This window comes from Leucopleurus acutus (assembly GCF_964270905.1).
Source record: "Leucopleurus acutus genome assembly, chromosome: 6".
Taxonomy (NCBI): domain Eukaryota; kingdom Metazoa; phylum Chordata; class Mammalia; order Artiodactyla; family Delphinidae; genus Leucopleurus; species Leucopleurus acutus.
The window spans coordinates 56,800,417-56,819,541 of NC_139149.1; the positions used below are offsets into that span (position 1 = coordinate 56,800,417).

General features: G+C 32.9%; 1 protein-coding gene across 5 annotated transcripts in view; it reads left to right on the plus strand.

The window, feature by feature from the left end:
• Positions 1–19,125, plus strand: part of UBR3 (ubiquitin protein ligase E3 component n-recognin 3) — a 232,759-nt gene that overhangs the window by 161,310 nt on the left and 52,324 nt on the right. For 3 of the 5 annotated variants that reach the window (XM_082840764.1, XM_082840767.1, XM_082840765.1), the window contains 3 exons: positions 2,543–2,755; positions 3,939–4,075; positions 10,094–10,179. In XM_082840764.1, the coding sequence (XP_082696890.1) occupies positions 2,543–2,755; positions 3,939–4,075; positions 10,094–10,179 (436 nt within the window). The remainder of the gene's footprint in view (positions 1–2,542; positions 2,756–3,938; positions 4,076–10,093; positions 10,180–19,125) is intronic. The other 2 variants (XM_082840766.1, XM_082840768.1) reach the window with 1 other exon arrangement.

Below are 19,125 nucleotides of genomic sequence, written 5' to 3' on the forward strand. Positions count from 1 at the left end.
ATATAATGAGGCTCAAGGTCTACTGGAAGTCGAATCTTACACCATTTTGGACCTAGTTGGTTCTAACCAGTTTGTCGTATCCTGAACAGCTGTGTCATTCTTTTAAAGGTTGTGCCCTGCCCCCTTTCCTCCTGTCTCACTGCCATGACCCTCTTCTTTCTGAAGTAGGAGGTGTAGCTTTATGTTCCTAGAGTAGAGGGGGCAAAGCTGGGGTAGGTAAAGGGACTTGACAAGTGAGGAGACGGTTTAGAAAAACCACTTTGGAATTGGGTGAAAGAATGCTTCATAGGATGTTGGAGAAAGATTGCCAGGAAGTATTCAGGGCTAAGTTGAGGTGGGAAGCAGTTTGTAGCAGAATTGGAAGTCATACACTGGATTAATTTTGTATGAAGATTCTGTTTAGGTGTGTATCATAGAAGGACATATGGAGGGAGAATGAGAAGTGTTGACTTGAGAGTTTTTAAAATGATATATCGTGGTGTATGGTAGGATAGGAAAGACCGTATAAACTGAGGAAAAAGGGAGGGACTAAAAGAGATAGGAGTTGACAGAATATAAGATGTTTGAATTTAATATTTTCAGATATGGACAATTTTTGGTCATTACAAGGTAAGGGTGTGGTCATGGTAACAGGTGCTAGGGTAGAGTGGAGGTCAAAGCCATTGGAGTTGATGAGGTCAAGGAGCTAAGGGACTAAGGTATAAGATTGGTTGTACATACATTGAAATTGTATATGAGGATGGCAGGACTTGGAGTGATGAGGAAAACTGATCTAGGTACCAAAGTCTTCAGATATTAAGGGCAATGGATGACAGTAAAAAGGAAGGAAAAGGGGTGATCTCACTAGATGGCATGAGCCACACTGAGAATGCAAGAGTAATGATCTTGAGCCAGCACTGGAGATGAGAAGGATACTGAGGTTTGAGAGATGTGGGAAACTGAGCAGTGCCTAGTTGGGAGGGCTTCTGGTGATGCTTCAGGAAAGAACCTAGTTTCGGTCAAGGCTAGGATGAGGACCTAGCATTCTTTAAAATTATGGCTCCAGGGAAGCTTATCATAGAATGTCCTTCAACGACCAGGACCCTTGCCCCAATCTTTTAGTACACTCCTCTTGTATATCTTTAAAACTTACTTCACAAGTCTTCTTTGGGAAGCCTTCTCTGTTGCATCTATCACACTATTGTTATAATTTGTTTCTCTTTGCTTTTAAATTGTCAGTACCTTAAATGAAGATGTCTCTTAACTCTTTTTGCTGTCACATGGTGCAGCATTTGACACATGATAGGAGCTTAGCATTTGTTTATAGAATTGGATTTAAGAAGACGTGGTGTTAGATTTTTAAGGAATTGAAAAAATAAGTGTCACAGAGTAAAAAAAAAAAAAAATAGAATTCAGTTCTTTTGGCCAAAGTACTTGAAATCCAAGATACAGTGAAATGAACACTAAATTAAAGAGTTGGGAAACCTAAGTTCATTCTGACATTGTCATTAACTACCTTTGTAACCATGGGCAAATAAATTCATTTTTTTTTCTTTGTATCCTTTTTTCTCATTATTTTTGTCTTATTAGTAATAATGGTCATATTGTAGCATTCATACATATATTATTACATTAAAAACATATTTTGAGATAAAGCATTAGGGTAGTGGCAGAATAAGAGAGACAGCTGGAAAAAAGAGTAAGATACTGGTTAGGACTACACAATAGCAATAGCCTGAAAGAGCAAAATAGATGTGGGTGGTGTCAGACAAAAGAAAGGAACAAATATAGCAGCCTGGATTCCTGCCTTAAATCCTGGTTAGTTAGCATGAATTGCAATCTCTCATGAGCAAGAGTTTCCTCCTAGGCATATGTGCTTTATGTGTCTCTGTTTCAAAAATTCTCATATTTCTTCCTTCTCCTATCAGGAACATCTGAAGGAGAGGATGTTAAATTAATTCCCCTCCTTATCACCCTTATGTTCTGAGTATTCTAACTAAATCTTGCCCCTATCCGTTAAACCTAAACAAACCCACTGCATCAAGTCCAATCAGTTGTGTTCGGCCATTAGACACCTTGGAAGACACATTACTTTTTTTTAGGCTTAAATACTCTCAAAAGCTGTCTATCCTACATCAAATAACATGAGCACTGGGAGAATCTTTCCAGTAGTCATTTATAGGTGAAGAAAACAGGGGCATGGGGAAGGTGATTCACTTTAATGTGGCCTGCTTTTTGAGTTATTCTGTATCTTAAATCCACATTTCAGATTGATTGCATCATTAATTGAATGTTTCAGATTGCATCATTATTTGAATGTTTCATACTGAGAGAAGAGTAGGATACTTAAGCAGTTCATTGGTGATGGCAAGTGTTGCATGACTGCCATGATGTAAGAAGTGATTTGATAATCTTCAACAGTTAAATGATTTTATGCTTTTATGACATGTATTAGAGGTCCTTTTTTGTATGGTTCATTTATTTACTATAAAATGTAGTGGTGTTAATTTTGTTTTCTGTAAACGTGTGCATCATATAGCTGTATGTTCGTTTCATCTTTTAGAATGACCAGGTTCTTCAGGGCTTCTCAGTGGACAAAGGAGAATTCACATGTCCTCTCTGCAGGCAGTTTGCTAACAGTGTTCTTCCTTGTTATCCTGGAAGCAATGTCGAAAACAACCTTTGGCAACGTCCTAGTAACAAAAGCATACAAGATCTCATAAAGGAAGTGGAGGAGCTGCAGGGACGTCCGGGAGCTTTCCCAGTAAGCATCAGTGTAAGGCAGAAATATCCTGGTTAACTCAGCTCTGCTTTTCAGCTTTAATTTTTGTTCTACTTCTAAATTACTCTGGACCTTATATATTTAGTAGAAATTGCTTTTAGAGGTTTTACTCTTCTGTTGGTGGTTATTAAAAACAAAAATGAGAGTAACAGAACAAATTATTACTAAAGGCTATGCTTTTCCTTAGTCTAAATTGTTATAGTTTTAATATACATCTTCCAGATCATGAAATATCCTATAAGCTTAGATATGGTTATGTTGAAATATTTAAAAACAAAGTCCAGCATTATATAGATGTATCTTGCAATGTAAAGCACAATCTAATCATTTAAAAATATGCCATTAGGTATATTAAAATTAAGATGATGTATTTACACACATGCAAACTTTCTGTGTGTGTAATTATAGACTTACACATACATTTGTGTGTATGTGTGTGTGTATTAGAGAGATAAAATATTGTATATATGATCGAACTATAAGTCAGTCTATTTTAGTGTGAGATTTGGTCTAAGTGAACCCATCTTTTATCCCATCCAGTAGGATTTATTTGATTTAAATTCTTAAATATTTCACCTTCATTATAGATTTATGTTATGGTCCCTGAGAGGAGTGACAGCAATGCCCAGTATATGCAGTAAATTTATGAAAACTATGAATATCTGACTTTTGCAACAGAAATTCATAGTTTAAAGCTAATCAGAATGATTCATCTCCTTTTCTGAATTGAAGACTAATTTTTGAGTCTATGTGTTATTTTTTTTCTTTTCGAAATCCAGATTTTTATGTGATTAAAATAGGCTTAAAGTAAGGGACATCAATATTAATCTTGAAAAAATGAGCTTAAATGAAAGATTTTTTATAAGCATGGAAACTGTTCTAAGAAATTTTAATGACATATACTCATTTGTTCAGAATATAGTTTGTGTGGTTAATTCATGGTTGGATCACAATATAAAATTAGAATAAAAGGTCCCTAAAATAAGAGAAAATACCTCTTGATCTGTTTTATCTTTGTGCACTCAATATATTTATAGTGCGTAGCTAATGTACATCTGTTTTGACTTTTAAACCTTAACTTCCTAGTGTGCTCATATGATAAACAATGTAGTGTTAGACTGTTATTAGAGAAAATGAATATACATAAACTTTATATGTATGTTTGTGTTTTTTACAGTCAGAAACCAACTTAAGTAAAGAAATGGAATCTGTAATGAAAGATATCAAAAATACCACTCAGAAGAAATATAGAGACTATAGCAAGACTCCAGGCTCACCAGATAATGATTTTCTCTTTATGTATTCTGTTGCTAGGTAGGTATACATAGTATATACTTTTATATTTACTTAATGTTAATAGTTTATTTTATTTCTCATTCATATTTATTTGAAAAAAGGTTGCATATTTTTAATGTTGGTTGAAATTATGGCTAGTTTTAGAACCTCCTAAAAGGTCTATAAAAGTAGAGTTTTCCTTCATTTTTCTGAGGAGTTTTTATTTTAATGGAATATTGGTTTAGGTATTATTAAGCATTATAGGATATATGAGGAAAAGTATATTATTAACATTTGGGACAGATGTCTACCTCAAAGCATGTGAGTATTATATATGAAGGGTGTTGTTAAGAAATCACTGTTTAAGCCCTGTCAAAAAAGTGATAATACTAAGAACTAAAACATTGTAATATGTTAAATACTTCTAATTTATAAAAAAAATAAGAACAGTAAGAAGAACTTACTTTGTTTTAAGCTCATGCAAGATCTAGTAATGTCCTAGAAGACTATAGGTGGTTTAGAAAATCAGATAAAGGAGAGGAAACGAGATCAGGCATGTTCTAAACTTCTGTGAGTAGCTACCGGTCTCAAGAAAACAGAGGTAAATGCTTCTCATCTTTCAGATTAGGTAGGAATAGTCTAATCTACTGAGTAGGTGTTCAATACCTAAGAAATAATTCCAAGTAGGAATTTTAGAAAACTTAATTGAAGGAAAATGGAGAACTGTAAGAAAAAATAAATAGGAGAGAAGCAGGCACAATTGTAAACACATTCTGCCAGATCTGATATTGTAGACCCCTGGATATCTCTAGAAGCATACTTCATATTTTGTTCAAGTAGTATTGTAATAGGTAAGATTTAGAGAAATAACGTGACTTGAAGTCATGCAACAAATTAGTGGTAGAGTAGGACTAGGACTCAGATTTCTTGAGCTGAGGTATAGTGTTCTTTCAATTACTGTTCTCCTTTTTCCTCTCCTTAGTTCAGCTTTTATAAGTCATATATACATGAAGTTCATCATGATCATTCTCTCTGCCCCATTCCTGGAACAGAGGGTAACAAAAGAGTGAATGAACTATGTACTCTTTTGAACCCAGGAAAAATGAAACCAGACTTAAGAAAATTGCAGCAAGCAAGTTAGACCTCAGGATAAGGAAACATAAGTTTTTGGTCTAAGAATGCAAGTGCTGGACGTGGATTGATGTAAAAGGATCTAATGGGTTGGGAAGTAACTATCTAGTCTGTGTATTCCTAGGCTATTGTTACTTATCTAGAATGCTTTGGGGGAAGATATAACAGTTAATTTAACATTTTGTCTCTGAAGAGTTACCAATTACATACTTGCAATAAAATATACTTTATGTGAAAACTAAATTGAATATAATTTAATTTTGCCAGGTTTCAAGGTTTCATAAAGTTCTGTACAATATTATGGTAATAATGTAGAAAAGTGACATGGATGTAGACCAACTCAATGCATGTATATACACACTCATATTTATGTCACTTGTGCATTTATGCCTTTGATTTTATTAGGATTGACCTTATAAGAAAATCCTGGTTGAATGGGAATGATCTGTGCATGGAATTTTGCTGTAGTATGATAAATAATTTGATTTAAATTTAGTTTGGTAGAAGTTTTGGATTCCTATTTCTTTGTTTAAATATATAAATAATTTATAGAATATATATATAATTTTTAATAGAAATATTTATAGAAAGCTTGCTGTGATAATGGGAGACTTTTTGAATCAACATATTTTTGTTTTTCTCTTTTATATAGAAGCAGGGACAGATGTCAAATGTTATTTACTAAGGGTGTATATAGAGAAGTGGAGAAAATATGCTCTCCCATCCTCCCATCCTTCTCTGATCCTTAGTGGTAAACTCTAAAGCAACAATATAATGATTCCAAAAGTGAAAGTATATAACCTTTAAAAACCTTATCCTTGGTTAAAATTACCCAGGCCATTGCCATTGTTCTCACAGTGAGATTGCATGCCTTCTCTAAGTTTTACTTAATCATTAAAAAGAAACACAAAAAACAAATTGACTCAAGAATTAACAAAAACATGAGTTAAAGGAAAAAAGCATGTGTATTCTATTTGAATAAGATGTAACTTTTTCAAGGTAGGAAACCAGGTCTTTACAGTTATCTTCTGCCTGGCATATAACCTTGTTTCGTTAAATACTTATGATTACAGATTATGATCATTTTTATGCCTAAAAGGTAGTCATTGAAGTATTTAGCAGTATTTAAAATGGTTAAGTAAGTAAAATATTTAGAAATAAAATGAATTTCAGTTATTTAACTTTTGAATTAAATGCTGTGATTCTTAAATGTATAGTCCCTTAGAACATGCAAATGTATTTGTATTTGACATTAGTAATTTGAATGGGCTACAACCCTAGTTTCCCAGGACTGAATTTCTCCCAGCTGACTAAGTAGTTTTTTTTGCTCTTTGGGGAGCTTAAATTTTTTGATGTTTAGAAACAAAATATTTCTAGTGGGTAACTAGCTGTGTCCTTTAATAATTGTTTTTGAGCTATTTTTTAGTTTTTGGTAGGACAATATGTATCTCTTTGTTTTTAATTTTATTTGCAAGGTGAAGCCTTGGAGGATTTTCTGAGGGCAGCAAAGAAGAAATTGTTGGAATGATCTTTTTGTCGCATTAAAATTAATCAAAATTACTATATTCAAGTTTTAATGTATTTCCAAAAAACATTCTATTGTAAATATCAGTCATTCAATTGGATTATGGAAAATTAATTTTGGAGAAGAAAGCTTTTTTCACTTCAATGCCAATTCATTATTTCATTATTGAAACAATGAATCACACTAATTTGAGTAATTGATTTCTCCAAAGATTTTGGACCCAAGTTATATATAGCCTAGAGTTATTAGTAAGTAGCACTTAGCCTGTATATGTGAGAAACGTGGAAATGGAAAGAAGTTGAAATGTGAGTAACTGAGATGTAGATGAAGAGACATCTTTAAGTCATAAGTGGGTAAACTGTTCAGTAGAGTGAATGCAGCTTGCTTTATACATTAGTTGCATTATAAGTTTAAACTTTATAAACTAATTATATTTGAAATAAGAAGAATGCTTGCTAAAACACCAAGTAATGAATCCTTTTTAAAACTAAAGGAAGGATCAACAAGATAATGATAATAAACTGCAGGGATTAGAGAATCTTATCACTGGCTACATATCAAAACAAAGAGGTGTTCAGGTCCTGGGAATTGTTTGAACACTTTCCTAGGTACCATTAGGGATATAGAAGCTGCATCTGAAATGGTCCCTGGTCTTCAGGAATTTACAGTTTAGTTGGAGAGACAAAACTAATATACATCAATCTGTATAAAACAATATAATTTTTTAAAATATATAAAATATTTAAAAATATAAATATTTTAAAAATACATATATTTTAAATAGATATATCATATTGAGAAAGTGCTATAGAACTTCAAAAGGGAAGATGAGCAAATTGAAATATAAAGTGTGTAGAAGCACTCCTTTCCTTTTCCAAGAAAAGGGAGTTAGTTCTCCCTAACTCTTGGAGGAGTTAGAGCTTGAGCTGAGTATTCGATAATATAGGCCAGGCCATGGTATGGATGAAGATCTTTTCTTCTCTGAGAAATTGAATTAATTGGTCATCTAGTAGGGGTAGGCTCAGGCCTTGAACCCACACTATACGAGTATGTGTTTGAGTCTCTGTGTGTGTGTGTTTATACACATTTGTTTTTCAAATTATAGCTCTAAAAATATAAGTTAGTGCCAAACGAGGGGTAGAAGGCATACTTGATCAAGCAAAAAGAAACTGGAGCATAGTTGGAGGAGTTTTTATATGGGTATATCTAAATGGCCACCATGATAGGCTTTAAGCAATCTTTCTTTCAAATGTAGAGATTTTCTCTTCTTCTTTATTCCCCGTCCAAACTAATTTGAATGTGTTTGTGTTAGAAAATATAGAAAGTTGAGTCTACTTTTCTCCAAGAACAAAAAGGCTTGGAAAACTTCTGCTCCCAATACATCTTAATTTTTATATCATCCATTCAGGAGGGCAGAAACAGAATATTGCGTTACGATTTCAACAGTGAGGGAAAAGCAGACATGGGGCATGTGACACATTTGTGTGTTCATTTCTCTAGCAAGACTTAAAGGGCCAATTTTGTTATAAATTAAATAAGGAGAAGCTGATGGCTAGGGCTTCTGACATATTGATTTTTTAAATCCTAGATATTATACAAACCCTTTGGATAGGTAGTTTTGTTTTTTTAACTCAGAAGGAATGTTGTACAGGAGATCTTCCAAACATAATCTGAAGTAATTAATTACATTTGGTAGTTTTCTTTCAAGTATTTTTTAAAATCAAATTTCTGGTAACATGTTTATCATCCTTTAAAGTATCTTATTTGATGATTAAATAAATAGACTTGTTATTGTATTTATATTTTAATGAATATTTTTGCAAATTATGCTGAAATAAAAGTTGACATTCTGGTTCTGACGTTCATTTGTAAGAATTAATCGCGTTTCTGGTTAGCTCTTTTAAAAGTACTATCTAGGAAATCTTAGTTTTTATAAGAGAATATAGCCATTAATTTTTTTCTACAGATTAGGCAACAGAAGATTTGTGAAAACAAAATGTATTGATCTCATTTATATTCCCTTGATGAAGGAACACATGCTGGTCTCCGCTCGCTTTCTGTCCACTAATATGAAATCCTTGTCCCTGCTTCCTTGCTGGTAGGTTTTTAGAAGTTCAGTGAGCAATGCAAATCACCTGAAGGGTGGAAAATTCCCTTGTCACACAGATGCCCTTATCAGCAGCAACCAGATGGAGCTCTGAGCAGGAACATTATCAATGTTAAATTGCTTTTTCTCCCTCCTGAGTAGAGAGGATTAAAGCATTCCTTTAGAAATGGGTGGCAAATATACAGATTTAGAAATATTAATATTTTTAACAGTTTGCATTTATAAGTAAATATATGAAAATAACATTTCAGAACATTCTGTGTTCAGAATACAAGCAAAACCAGCTCAAAATGTTTTGTTTTAAATAAAATAGGGTTCTATTCTTTCCTGAATTCACTTGTAAAGAGTAAGGTTGAAATGTTGCCTTTTATTTATTTATTTTTAAGATGGGGGATATCTCACTATTAGTGTCATATATACATATCTTGGGTATAAACTAGTTTATTCAATTTTAGTTGTGGCAAATAAAGGTGTGTTTAAGTTTATTAATACTGTTGAAATAAAAATACACACAGTCACTCAGAATTTTCATTTATTATTTTGTCAAAATTGATTGGCTATTTTACTGTTACTGCTTTCGAGTAAATCTTTAGATTCTGCATCAATTTGATTTTTGAAATGTCAATTTACTAATTATTGCTATTCTGTAAACTAATAATCGCTAAATATAATTTCAAATCTATTTGAACAATATTGTTGTTTAGCAGTGTTAATAGTTATACAATGTATTTTAATAAAACTGTAATTTTAGAAGTCTATAAAGGAGACTGCTGTTTAATTATATGTGTTGTTTATAGCCACTTTGATGTTAGTGATTTTGTTTCTTAATATTGGTTTCTAGATGCCATCTAAGCTCCAGTGAGTGATAACCATTTCTCTGATAGAAAAATTGGTATGCCCTTGTGTGTTATATGCCAGTAACCACCTAATCAGTGGCTGCCAGAGTACAGATTCTTTCATCAGATTCATATGCGGGTTTTTGAAATGTGTTGTAGTTTTTTTCCTTAAGGCCTAGTTTTTAGTATTTGCCAACATCTAGGATTTTGCAACAATTACACTGTGTCGTGTGCAGTTTTGCAGGTATAAATATGAACATATAAGTAAGGGTAGATAAACTGTTCCCCTTTTAACTTTCTAAGTATCAGATAAAATATGATTATTACTGATATTGCATAAACTATAATTTTTCAAATAATAAAGTTGAAGAACTTTAGGTTTATTCAGACATATCAATAAAACAAAAAGTATTACTTCAATCTAATGACTGAGATCTTTTTTAATGCTTTGCTTACAGAACCAATTTGGAACTTGAATTAATTCATCGAGGAGGGAATTTATGTTCAGGTGGTGCAAGCACAGCTGGTAAAAGGTCTTGTTTAAGTAAGTCTTAAGCAGTGCTAAATTTTAAAAAATTTCTGATTATTTCATTTTGAAAGCATATATCGGCAAAGTGGTCTTTTGTTGTATTTTCAAATTCTTTTTATGTTTTGTATAATCAATTTTAATAGTGATTATATGCTTTAAATGGTTAATCTTAGAAGAATCATGAACATTTAGCTCTTTCTATACTATGATTAGTCAGTAAATAAATGTCATAGTAATTAACAGAATTACGTTGGTTCAAAATTAAAACAGTATATTATTCTCAATGATAAAAAATTTTCCTGAAACTTAAATTCTTTTAAAGAATTTTTATGTTGTCTGGACTTAAGAAAATTTTTATAAAGACAATTCGTGTCACCTACAGATTATATAAATAGCTGCTGTTAATCAGTGAAGGCATTTGTACTGTATTTTGATGTGCACAAATGTATTAAAATTGTAGATGTTTACTTTTATTTACGAATATGCTTTATATTGTAAACTGAGCATGATTCTTCAGTACTTTTTGTAAGGGTATATTTCTGAGAAGTATCATTTGGAACTTAAAGTAGATTTTTCATGAGCATGGTTTTGATGCTATCACTGTGTAGTCATTGTTTAGAGAATTAATGTGAATACTAGGGGTAATATTATTTAATGTCATGTACAGTTAATTATTGGTCCCAAATCAATGGAGTTAAAATATTTCCTAATGTGATTGATATGGGAAATAAAAATTGTTTAAAACATAATGTGTTTTTTAAAAAATGAATATATTTTCTTAAATGCTATAAATATTATTAATTATTTAAAATTATCAATATATATTAGTTTTTCAAAAATATGTGTTATTTTAAGAAGATATATATGTAATTTTGGAATGATTTCAGAGCAAAGGACTGATCAAAAACACCTTGAAATTTCTAACATAAAGATATGAACTTATGTGAAATTTAACCAAGTTACTTTTAAAATTCTTACTAGTTGTACTAGATTTTGATATTTTATTTTGTGTTATCACTTTGTTCTTGGAAATTTAAGGTTTTGGAATTTATTTTTTACTGAGTATTCAGTATTTACTGACCCCTTGATGTATGTACTTAAACCCTACTTGTACCCAGTGATATAGTATGTTTTATAGAAGTTGTTGATAAATAGGAGTTTTAGCTTGTAGTCTGTTTGAATTGGCAGAAACTATAATTTCACTTAGATAAATTATTCTTTCCTGTTAATTTGTTGTTTGGCATTGGCTGATAATATTCCAGAAAGTGTTATGTTAGAAAGTGTTTAGTAAAGGAATTTTAGTTTTATGCTAGAAAGCTACTTTTTCCTCCCTCTAAGCTAAATTTAAATTTATACAGAGGCTTGTAAATGATGAACTTAACCAGAATGCTAAAAATAGTAGTAAAAGTCTAGCAGCAGCCACTTCAATTATCACCCTCAATTTTAATTTAAATTATTAAATTGATAGTTACTTCCAGACTTTTGTTTCTTTTTATTTTCCCCTTTAGTGAATAAGAGATTTCAATGTGCCAGTATAGAAGAGGTTGTGATGAAGCTTATCCTAAAGTTTTTTTAGTTTTCTTTTTTCCTTATCAGTTATGTTAGTTCTTTTTTCCCCCAGCTTTATTGAGGTATGATTGACAAATAAAAAATTTTATATATTTAGGTTGTACATGATTTTTTTGATTTTAGTTTTCATATGATGTATTGTTCAGTTACTTACACATTATTTATCCTAATTATTTATAAAAGAGCTCTATAAATCATGTATGCAGAATGTTATATATTCTATGAAATCCCACTATTTTGCAAGTGTATAAACTTAATGTATTTGTTATTTACTCAAGCCTAACTCAAACCTAATTTAAGTTTAATGCAAGAGCATATTGAAGGTGTTTCATAGGATCTTAGATCAAATATCTCATTTTTTTCATTTTCCAGTAGAACTCTAATGGTATTAGTAAACAAAAATTTCTCTTTTTCTCTAGAGCCTATTCATAAGTCAGTATTTTCCTTTTCCCATTCATTACTTTCTATGGCCTCTTAAATATATCATTTTTAAAATGTCTTTTCTCTTTTTCATAATATTTTGGTGAAAGAGAATGAGAAAATGCTCCACTAATTAAGCAAATGATAATGGAAGTTACACTTCTGGAGTAATGTTCCATCACAAATTCCTGATGAAATTGAAGTTTAGTTGAGAAAAAATTTAATAAATTTTGTCTTGAATGGCTTGCGTAATGCCCGATAGATAATTATGGATGGACACACACACACACACACACACACACACACACACACACAGTGGGGGTGGGGCAGGGCACAAGATTGACCTATTTACAACAATAAAAGCAGAAAATATTACTGGCCAAATTTATACTGAGAAATCAAATTGTCATTGAATAATGCCATTCAGCACTTCCATATTCAAACAAATTTTTGAAGTATTGAGATAAACCGACCAGTATCCAATCAGAGTAAAAGTTCATTCCTAAATATATGTCTGGGAAATTTTCCACAGTAAAAATGAGCAAAATTAATTCACATAGCAGCATACTATGGTATTTTAATAATACCTTACATTTGTAGTTTTAAAGTTCATAAAGTACTTTCACGTAAATTATTTAGTCTTTAGAATGACCATGTTAAATAGGTGTTATCTCTTTTTCTTAGAAAAGGAAGCTGGAGTTCAGAGTGATTGCATTGCCAAGTCATATAGTTGGAAAATGTCAAAGCTTGCAATTGAACCCAGTTCTCTGACATTAAATTCAGTTATGTAAGACATATCTCTTGCCCTTAAGTGTCCCAAAAGATGCAGAACCTTTAAAAACTTTCACCCCTGGGCTTAGTCAAGGATATCCTACTGTACACTATTGCCTTGGAATATTTCCAGGATCTCCCATGCTATCCTTCCTGTTATCTTGCCTATTTTCTTTTGCCAGCCTTTCACTGTGAATTCTATTTTTGTTTTGGGCCACTCCTTCAGACATTTTCTCAAGTCCTCATTCCTTCTTCCTTGGATACCAGTTGGTTCTCCTTTATTTTTCACCAGTTTGCTGGCTGGTTCCCCCTTGCCCCTGGCGTGAGCCATCTCATCAGCTTGCACATGCAGCTCTGCTCCTGATTCCTAGGTCCGAGCTGTGGACCTCCTCTTTATTCACTGGAAGGTCAGGCATTAAGGACCTTGTATTCAGCAGATAAGACTGATTCTAGATAATTTATTGTAAGGTAGAAAGTGTTAAGTTCTAAAGTGGAGTATGGATAAAGTTCTAGAAAATTTGGAGGTTTGGGATCATATCTAGCTTGTAAAATCAGTGAAGCTTTTGGCGGACATGGCATTTGAACAAGGTTTTGAAAGATGAGTGAATTTGGAGTTTTTGTTACAAATTGGTATATATACTGATAAGTACCACCAACTTGGTTAGCAACAGATGTAGGACAAAGCAGATGCAAAAATTGAAGGCATAACTTTTTATTAAGAATGTTTTATTAAAGTTACTCAATTTCTTCATTCAAGTGATTTGAAAATAGACATGGAATGCCATAGATTCCAGTGAAGTTCACAGGCTTTCAGCACTTTTTGCCATGATATTCTTAGTGTATTTCTCAAGCAGAAATTGTTGAAACCAGTGGCTGGGGTGGGGGTGGGAGGAAGAGGTGTCATTGATAAATTATTAATATTGGAGGATAATTTTTTAAAACTTATCTTTAGTTAGATCAACATCTTTCTATATCTTTGAGTCTGAGCTTTCTGCTTATTACTGTAGTTTAACTAAGGAGCCAAAGTTCATATCACAAATGGATTTCATGATTTTATAGAGATAAAAATTAAACTTTAGTCAAGAAAGGTTGAGGCAAACCCTTGCTTTGACATTTTCATTTGAGGTGCTTTAACTTAATTTTGACACAATATATGATCCTTTCAAGAAATGATGCACACAGTGGAAAACTGCCCCCTGTGTTTGTTATTCATAGAAAGCAATCCAGCTTAGATGTGTGCATGCAGCATGCAGCTCAAAGTAGTTTTACTTGCTCAAAGAATGAATTTTTGGAGAATTCAGAGTTAGAGAAAATTATTTTGATGTTAATTTCACCCTGCAGTAAGCCTTCATAAAGATATTGTTTAAGATCACAAAATTGCTATTAAGTAGTCTAGTCTTATTCTTTAACAGTGGTAAAATTCTGATATCCATGGCTTAGTAAGGTCCTTTTCAGATTTAAAAAACTATGAATTCTACAAATAGGTTGGATCACAACTTTTGTTCTGTTCTTTTTGTTACCCCATAACAAGAAGAAAATTTGGCCACTAATTATTATAGTGGTCAAAGTACATAAATTAATATAAAAATGTAGAAATTGCCTTCAGACTCAACTCTTCATGAGTGGGCAGATAGTTTAATGGCAAGCTTATTTAATCTCATGGATTCTGTTTTTCATAGTATCCAACCAGAGGATTGTTGTAAGAACTCAGTTTTACAATGTATGTTCAAGTCTTCATAGACTGTAAATCTCAACATTACTGTTTCTACTACTTCAGTACTACCATCATCAAATTGGGGGTGGGTGAGGAGACCAGAAGCAAGATAAAAGTTAATTTTTCAGCCTAGTCTTTTTTTTAAAAAAGCACTTAACAAACCTTAAGTTTGACCTGTTAAAAGATGGAGTTAGAAGGACAGAATGGGATTTATTCCCAAAGACTGATATAGCTTATTTATTGGGAACAAAATACATTGTTAATTTGGGGTGGCCTGGGTTAGAGGTGTGGTTTAAGATTTTGAGCTAAGAAGAGTGGCTTCAGCTATTCTTTAAAGTTTTTCTGCAGGTCCTGTGCTTTGTGGCCCAGGTAACTAGGCCTTCCTGTGTTAATGGTGTGGTTATTCCAGGAACTAAGTCCCACGGATAATAATTTCCACTGTCAGGGCGTAGGGGTCCTGAGATCTTGCTTGGCTTAGGGCAGGGCAGCTCCTTTTTTCAGCAGGAGCTGAAAAAAGTTTTCAGGTTCTCACTTGGGAGTTCCCTCCATCTTTCCACAGGTAATTTCTCAGGACTGTGTAGAGGAATAGGGGAAGCTGACTCTGCTGTGAGAGGTGTATATCCACACCAATTATATTCACCCTAGGATAAATGGGTCAGAACCATTTCCTTACTTTGATCATTAATAAGTTATAGAGAAATTGAAAATTTTTTTCATGGTAATTTAGAGAGTCATTTGGCTAGTTGAAATTTTTTTCATTGACAAGTATTTAATCAGTGATAACTGCACTGATAGAACTGAAATTTTGAATGATCTGGAAATGCAGACCCAGTTAAGTTTACCTGAGGTAAATTTTAACAGTGGTACAATTTTAGACAGAACCAGTTTATAGAAGTCTTTAGGATAAGTCTTTCCTTTAATATGTATTTCTGTCTTAATAACCAGTATGAGTGTTATACTAAGAAATAATCTGCCTGTTTAGAACTCTTACATGTTTAGAAATGACTGACAGAGACGCAGAATTTCCAACCTGGTACTGAGCTCAGTAAACATCTGTTTCGAAAGCATTTTTGAAAAATATGTTATGAAAAACATATATAACAAAAACATATGTAACAACTTTGTGTTCAATTTCCTTAAGTGGATACTCCCCAAGGCATAAAAATTGGCATAACGGTGTTTCGTGTGTGTGTATGGTATTCATAGCCATATGTGTAAAACTCTTAATTTTACAATGAAGTTGGAGTTATGTTTTTATTTTATAGATTTTTTTGGTATGATAGTCTTACTTTAATATTGATACAGATAGAAGAGATTGCTAAATCTTACCTTTTTGTTCCAGCTGAGAGTTCTTATATTTAAATCTTTGGTTTTTTTCAACGACAAATTAGTCTTTCAATGGTGTTTTCTGTTTTAGTAATGATATGTTTCTCTTGTGATTAAGTACATTATAATACCTTAGACTTGTCCCAGCTGTAAAGAATTTGATTAGGTATTGCAGAAAATAGAGTTCATTGTCCCAGATGAGTTGTCACGGCAACCAACATGGGGAAGAAGATAGTGGGAGCAAGTAAGTCAAGCACTACTTTAGTAGTTAGAGTTGAGAGGTCACTGTCTTTGGGGCAGTGAAATTAGGGCTAGTTAATTGGCCTCTTTCTTGGTTACTAAGCCAATATGTCATTACAGCAGAAAAGGAAGAGTATAAATCCATCATGAATTTTAGACTTATATGATTTAAAAAACTAGGATTGTTGACATATTCATACAGTATTAAGCATGCTTAAAAAAAATCCTGTTAAATGTCAAGCACTGTGCTAGCCTGGGAATTACAAAGAGGAAAAGAAACAGTTGTCTTTTTCAGAGAGATTTCACCGTCTCATAGGAGAGGAAAAGTGAAAAATAATTACAGGGCTGTATTAGAAGTGCTAAAATAAAGGTAACTCAAGTGTAGAGAATGCGTAAAGCAAGGGATGATCACATCTGTCTCAGGCGCGGTATTAGAGAAAAATTTACAGAGGAGCACTTGAACTGGCTCTTGAAAGATGAATCAGGTTTGCCTGGAGAACAACAAGATGCTATTCTAGGCTGAGAGAACATCTTGCAAAGGCAGAGTGAGACAATATGACACATTAGTGAATAGTTGCTAAATAAAGTAAAGGGAGGAAAGAAGGTTAAGTAGTAAACCAGAAAAAGAAGATAGGGGTTATCTCATGAAGCACTTTCTATGCCTGTTCTTTCAGTGGTTCACCAACCATTTATGAGATAATATGAATAGATTTATTGTTTACAGGAATTGGAAGGGGGTGAAACAAAAGACATAAAACTGAATGAGGACATTGTTGAGTAATCTAATTGAGAAATGATGTAGGGGTGGAGTAGAGTAGAAGAGGGGTCATAGGAGGCAGAACCAATAGGATTGGTAATCAACTGGCTGTGGAGGGCAAGAATGTGGGAGATGACTCCCAAGTTTTTCCTTGGATGTTTGCATGGGCAGTGATGTCATTCACTCAGATGGAATTATAAGAGGAAATGAATATTGGAGCTAGGCTGGGCTATATAATCAATTTAGTTTTGGATATATTGATCTTTGTGGTGCCTGTCAAACATCTGAAGTGCTAGAAAAATTTGTGAATTGTAAACTTACAGGTAGAAGTGGAAGTTGAGCTTATGTGAAGTAGCGTGTGCAGAATGAGAGGGAAGGAGGGCTCAGAGGGATCCCTTTTCCTTTCTTATGGAGAATGCCACCTTTTAGAGTTCAGTAGAGGAAGAAGAACACTTACAAGTAATTGAGAAGAAGCTGGGGGAGAACCAAGGAAGAGTGGTACCAAAAGTTCAGGGGAGGAGAGAGAAGAGGTTAAAAATATATGTTAATATTTTGTATAGAGTGGTAGTTTTATGTGGAGACCTAATGTGTCTAATGTAGTCATAATCTCTAATTTAGCTGTATTATCTCATTTATAAATATTAAATTTATTATTTGGAATTTATCCTTAGAAACCATATATGTATGTACATGTATATAAACACACTGTCTACGTACTACAGATGTATGCTATTACCATAACTACTATCACTTAAAACAGCCCAGAAAAAACAACAACAGCAACAAAAAAACCAGCCCAGAAAGTTGGTATTATCCCCGTTTTGCAGATAATAAAACTAAGGTAATTTGCCCAAGGACCCATGGCTAGTACAGAGCTTAGATTCAAATCCAGGACTTCCTGGGTCCTACTAGGCAGTGGTGCCTGTTTATTGAAATCACAGCACACCTATAAGTTAATGATGTTTCTCATTTCTAAACCCTTTTATAAACGTAGGTCTAAACTTTAGAACTTTAAAATGTGTCATTCAAAAAAAAGTTATCTATTCCTTTTGCTGTTATTATTCAAAAGTTTAATAATATGCTTTCTTGGTATAATGGCTTTTCAACTTTTAAAATGTCATGAACATAGTTGGTGTTTAATACATTTTTCTATTATTTTTTAGTCTTTAACTTTTTGATATGATCAAAGGTTCTCTTCATCCTATGTCTGCTACTGTCAGTATGTGTTTAGTATACAAGATTTTTTTTAAAGCCCTGATTCCTTTATTAGAGAATGGTATTTATTTTATTATTATCATTTTTTATTTTTTTGGCCATCCCACGCATCATGCAGGATCTTGGTTCCCCAACCAGGGATCAAACCCGGGCCCTTGGCAGTGAGAGCGCAGTGTCCTAACTACTGGACCGCCAGGGAATTCCCTCAAAGATATTTTTGTTGCTAAATAAATATTAGAGTTCATTCTTACTGATAGGTCTCAGACTAAATTTTAAAAACATAGTGAATTATATAAACATAGTGAAAAGTATTGATTGTTATTTGGCCTATTCTTTTTCCTGTTGAAGTTATCTGCAGTTTCCAGCATTGTTTTTGAAAGGTAGATGTACCTCATTAGATATGTTATCATCCTTCAGTTCTAGTTAAAACCAATACCAAAGACTCTTGTTATTTATTATATTTATAGCTTTAGAAGATGCTGCAGGGTTACAATCTCAGCTTTTCATAGGAATGGAAAGGGGTGTGTGTGTTACAAAAGGAATTTTATACTTTTCTTTTCATCATAAAAACCCCAAGGAGAACTGGAGTGGTAGAAATAACTAACAAGTAGGAAATCTTGAATTCTGTTCTTAGCTTTTCCAGTAAATATTAGGGTGACCTGGCAAGGTACTTCCTTTCTCTGGGCCTATTTCCTCATGTGTAGAATGAGGGAATATAAGAAGATAAAAAACTTTTCTTCAGCATTTGTATTTCTTTAATTATGGTAAAGCCTTCGAAAGTAGGCAGATTATAACATTACTTTTATGCTGGCCATGGTTTCAGTGCAAAACAGGTTAGTAAAATTGCAATGTCTATGCTTTTGATTAAATCAAAACTTCAAGTTAATTGACTTTCATCTTAAAAGGAGATATTAAAGAGAGCCCGTTGATTCACTTAAAACCTATATAA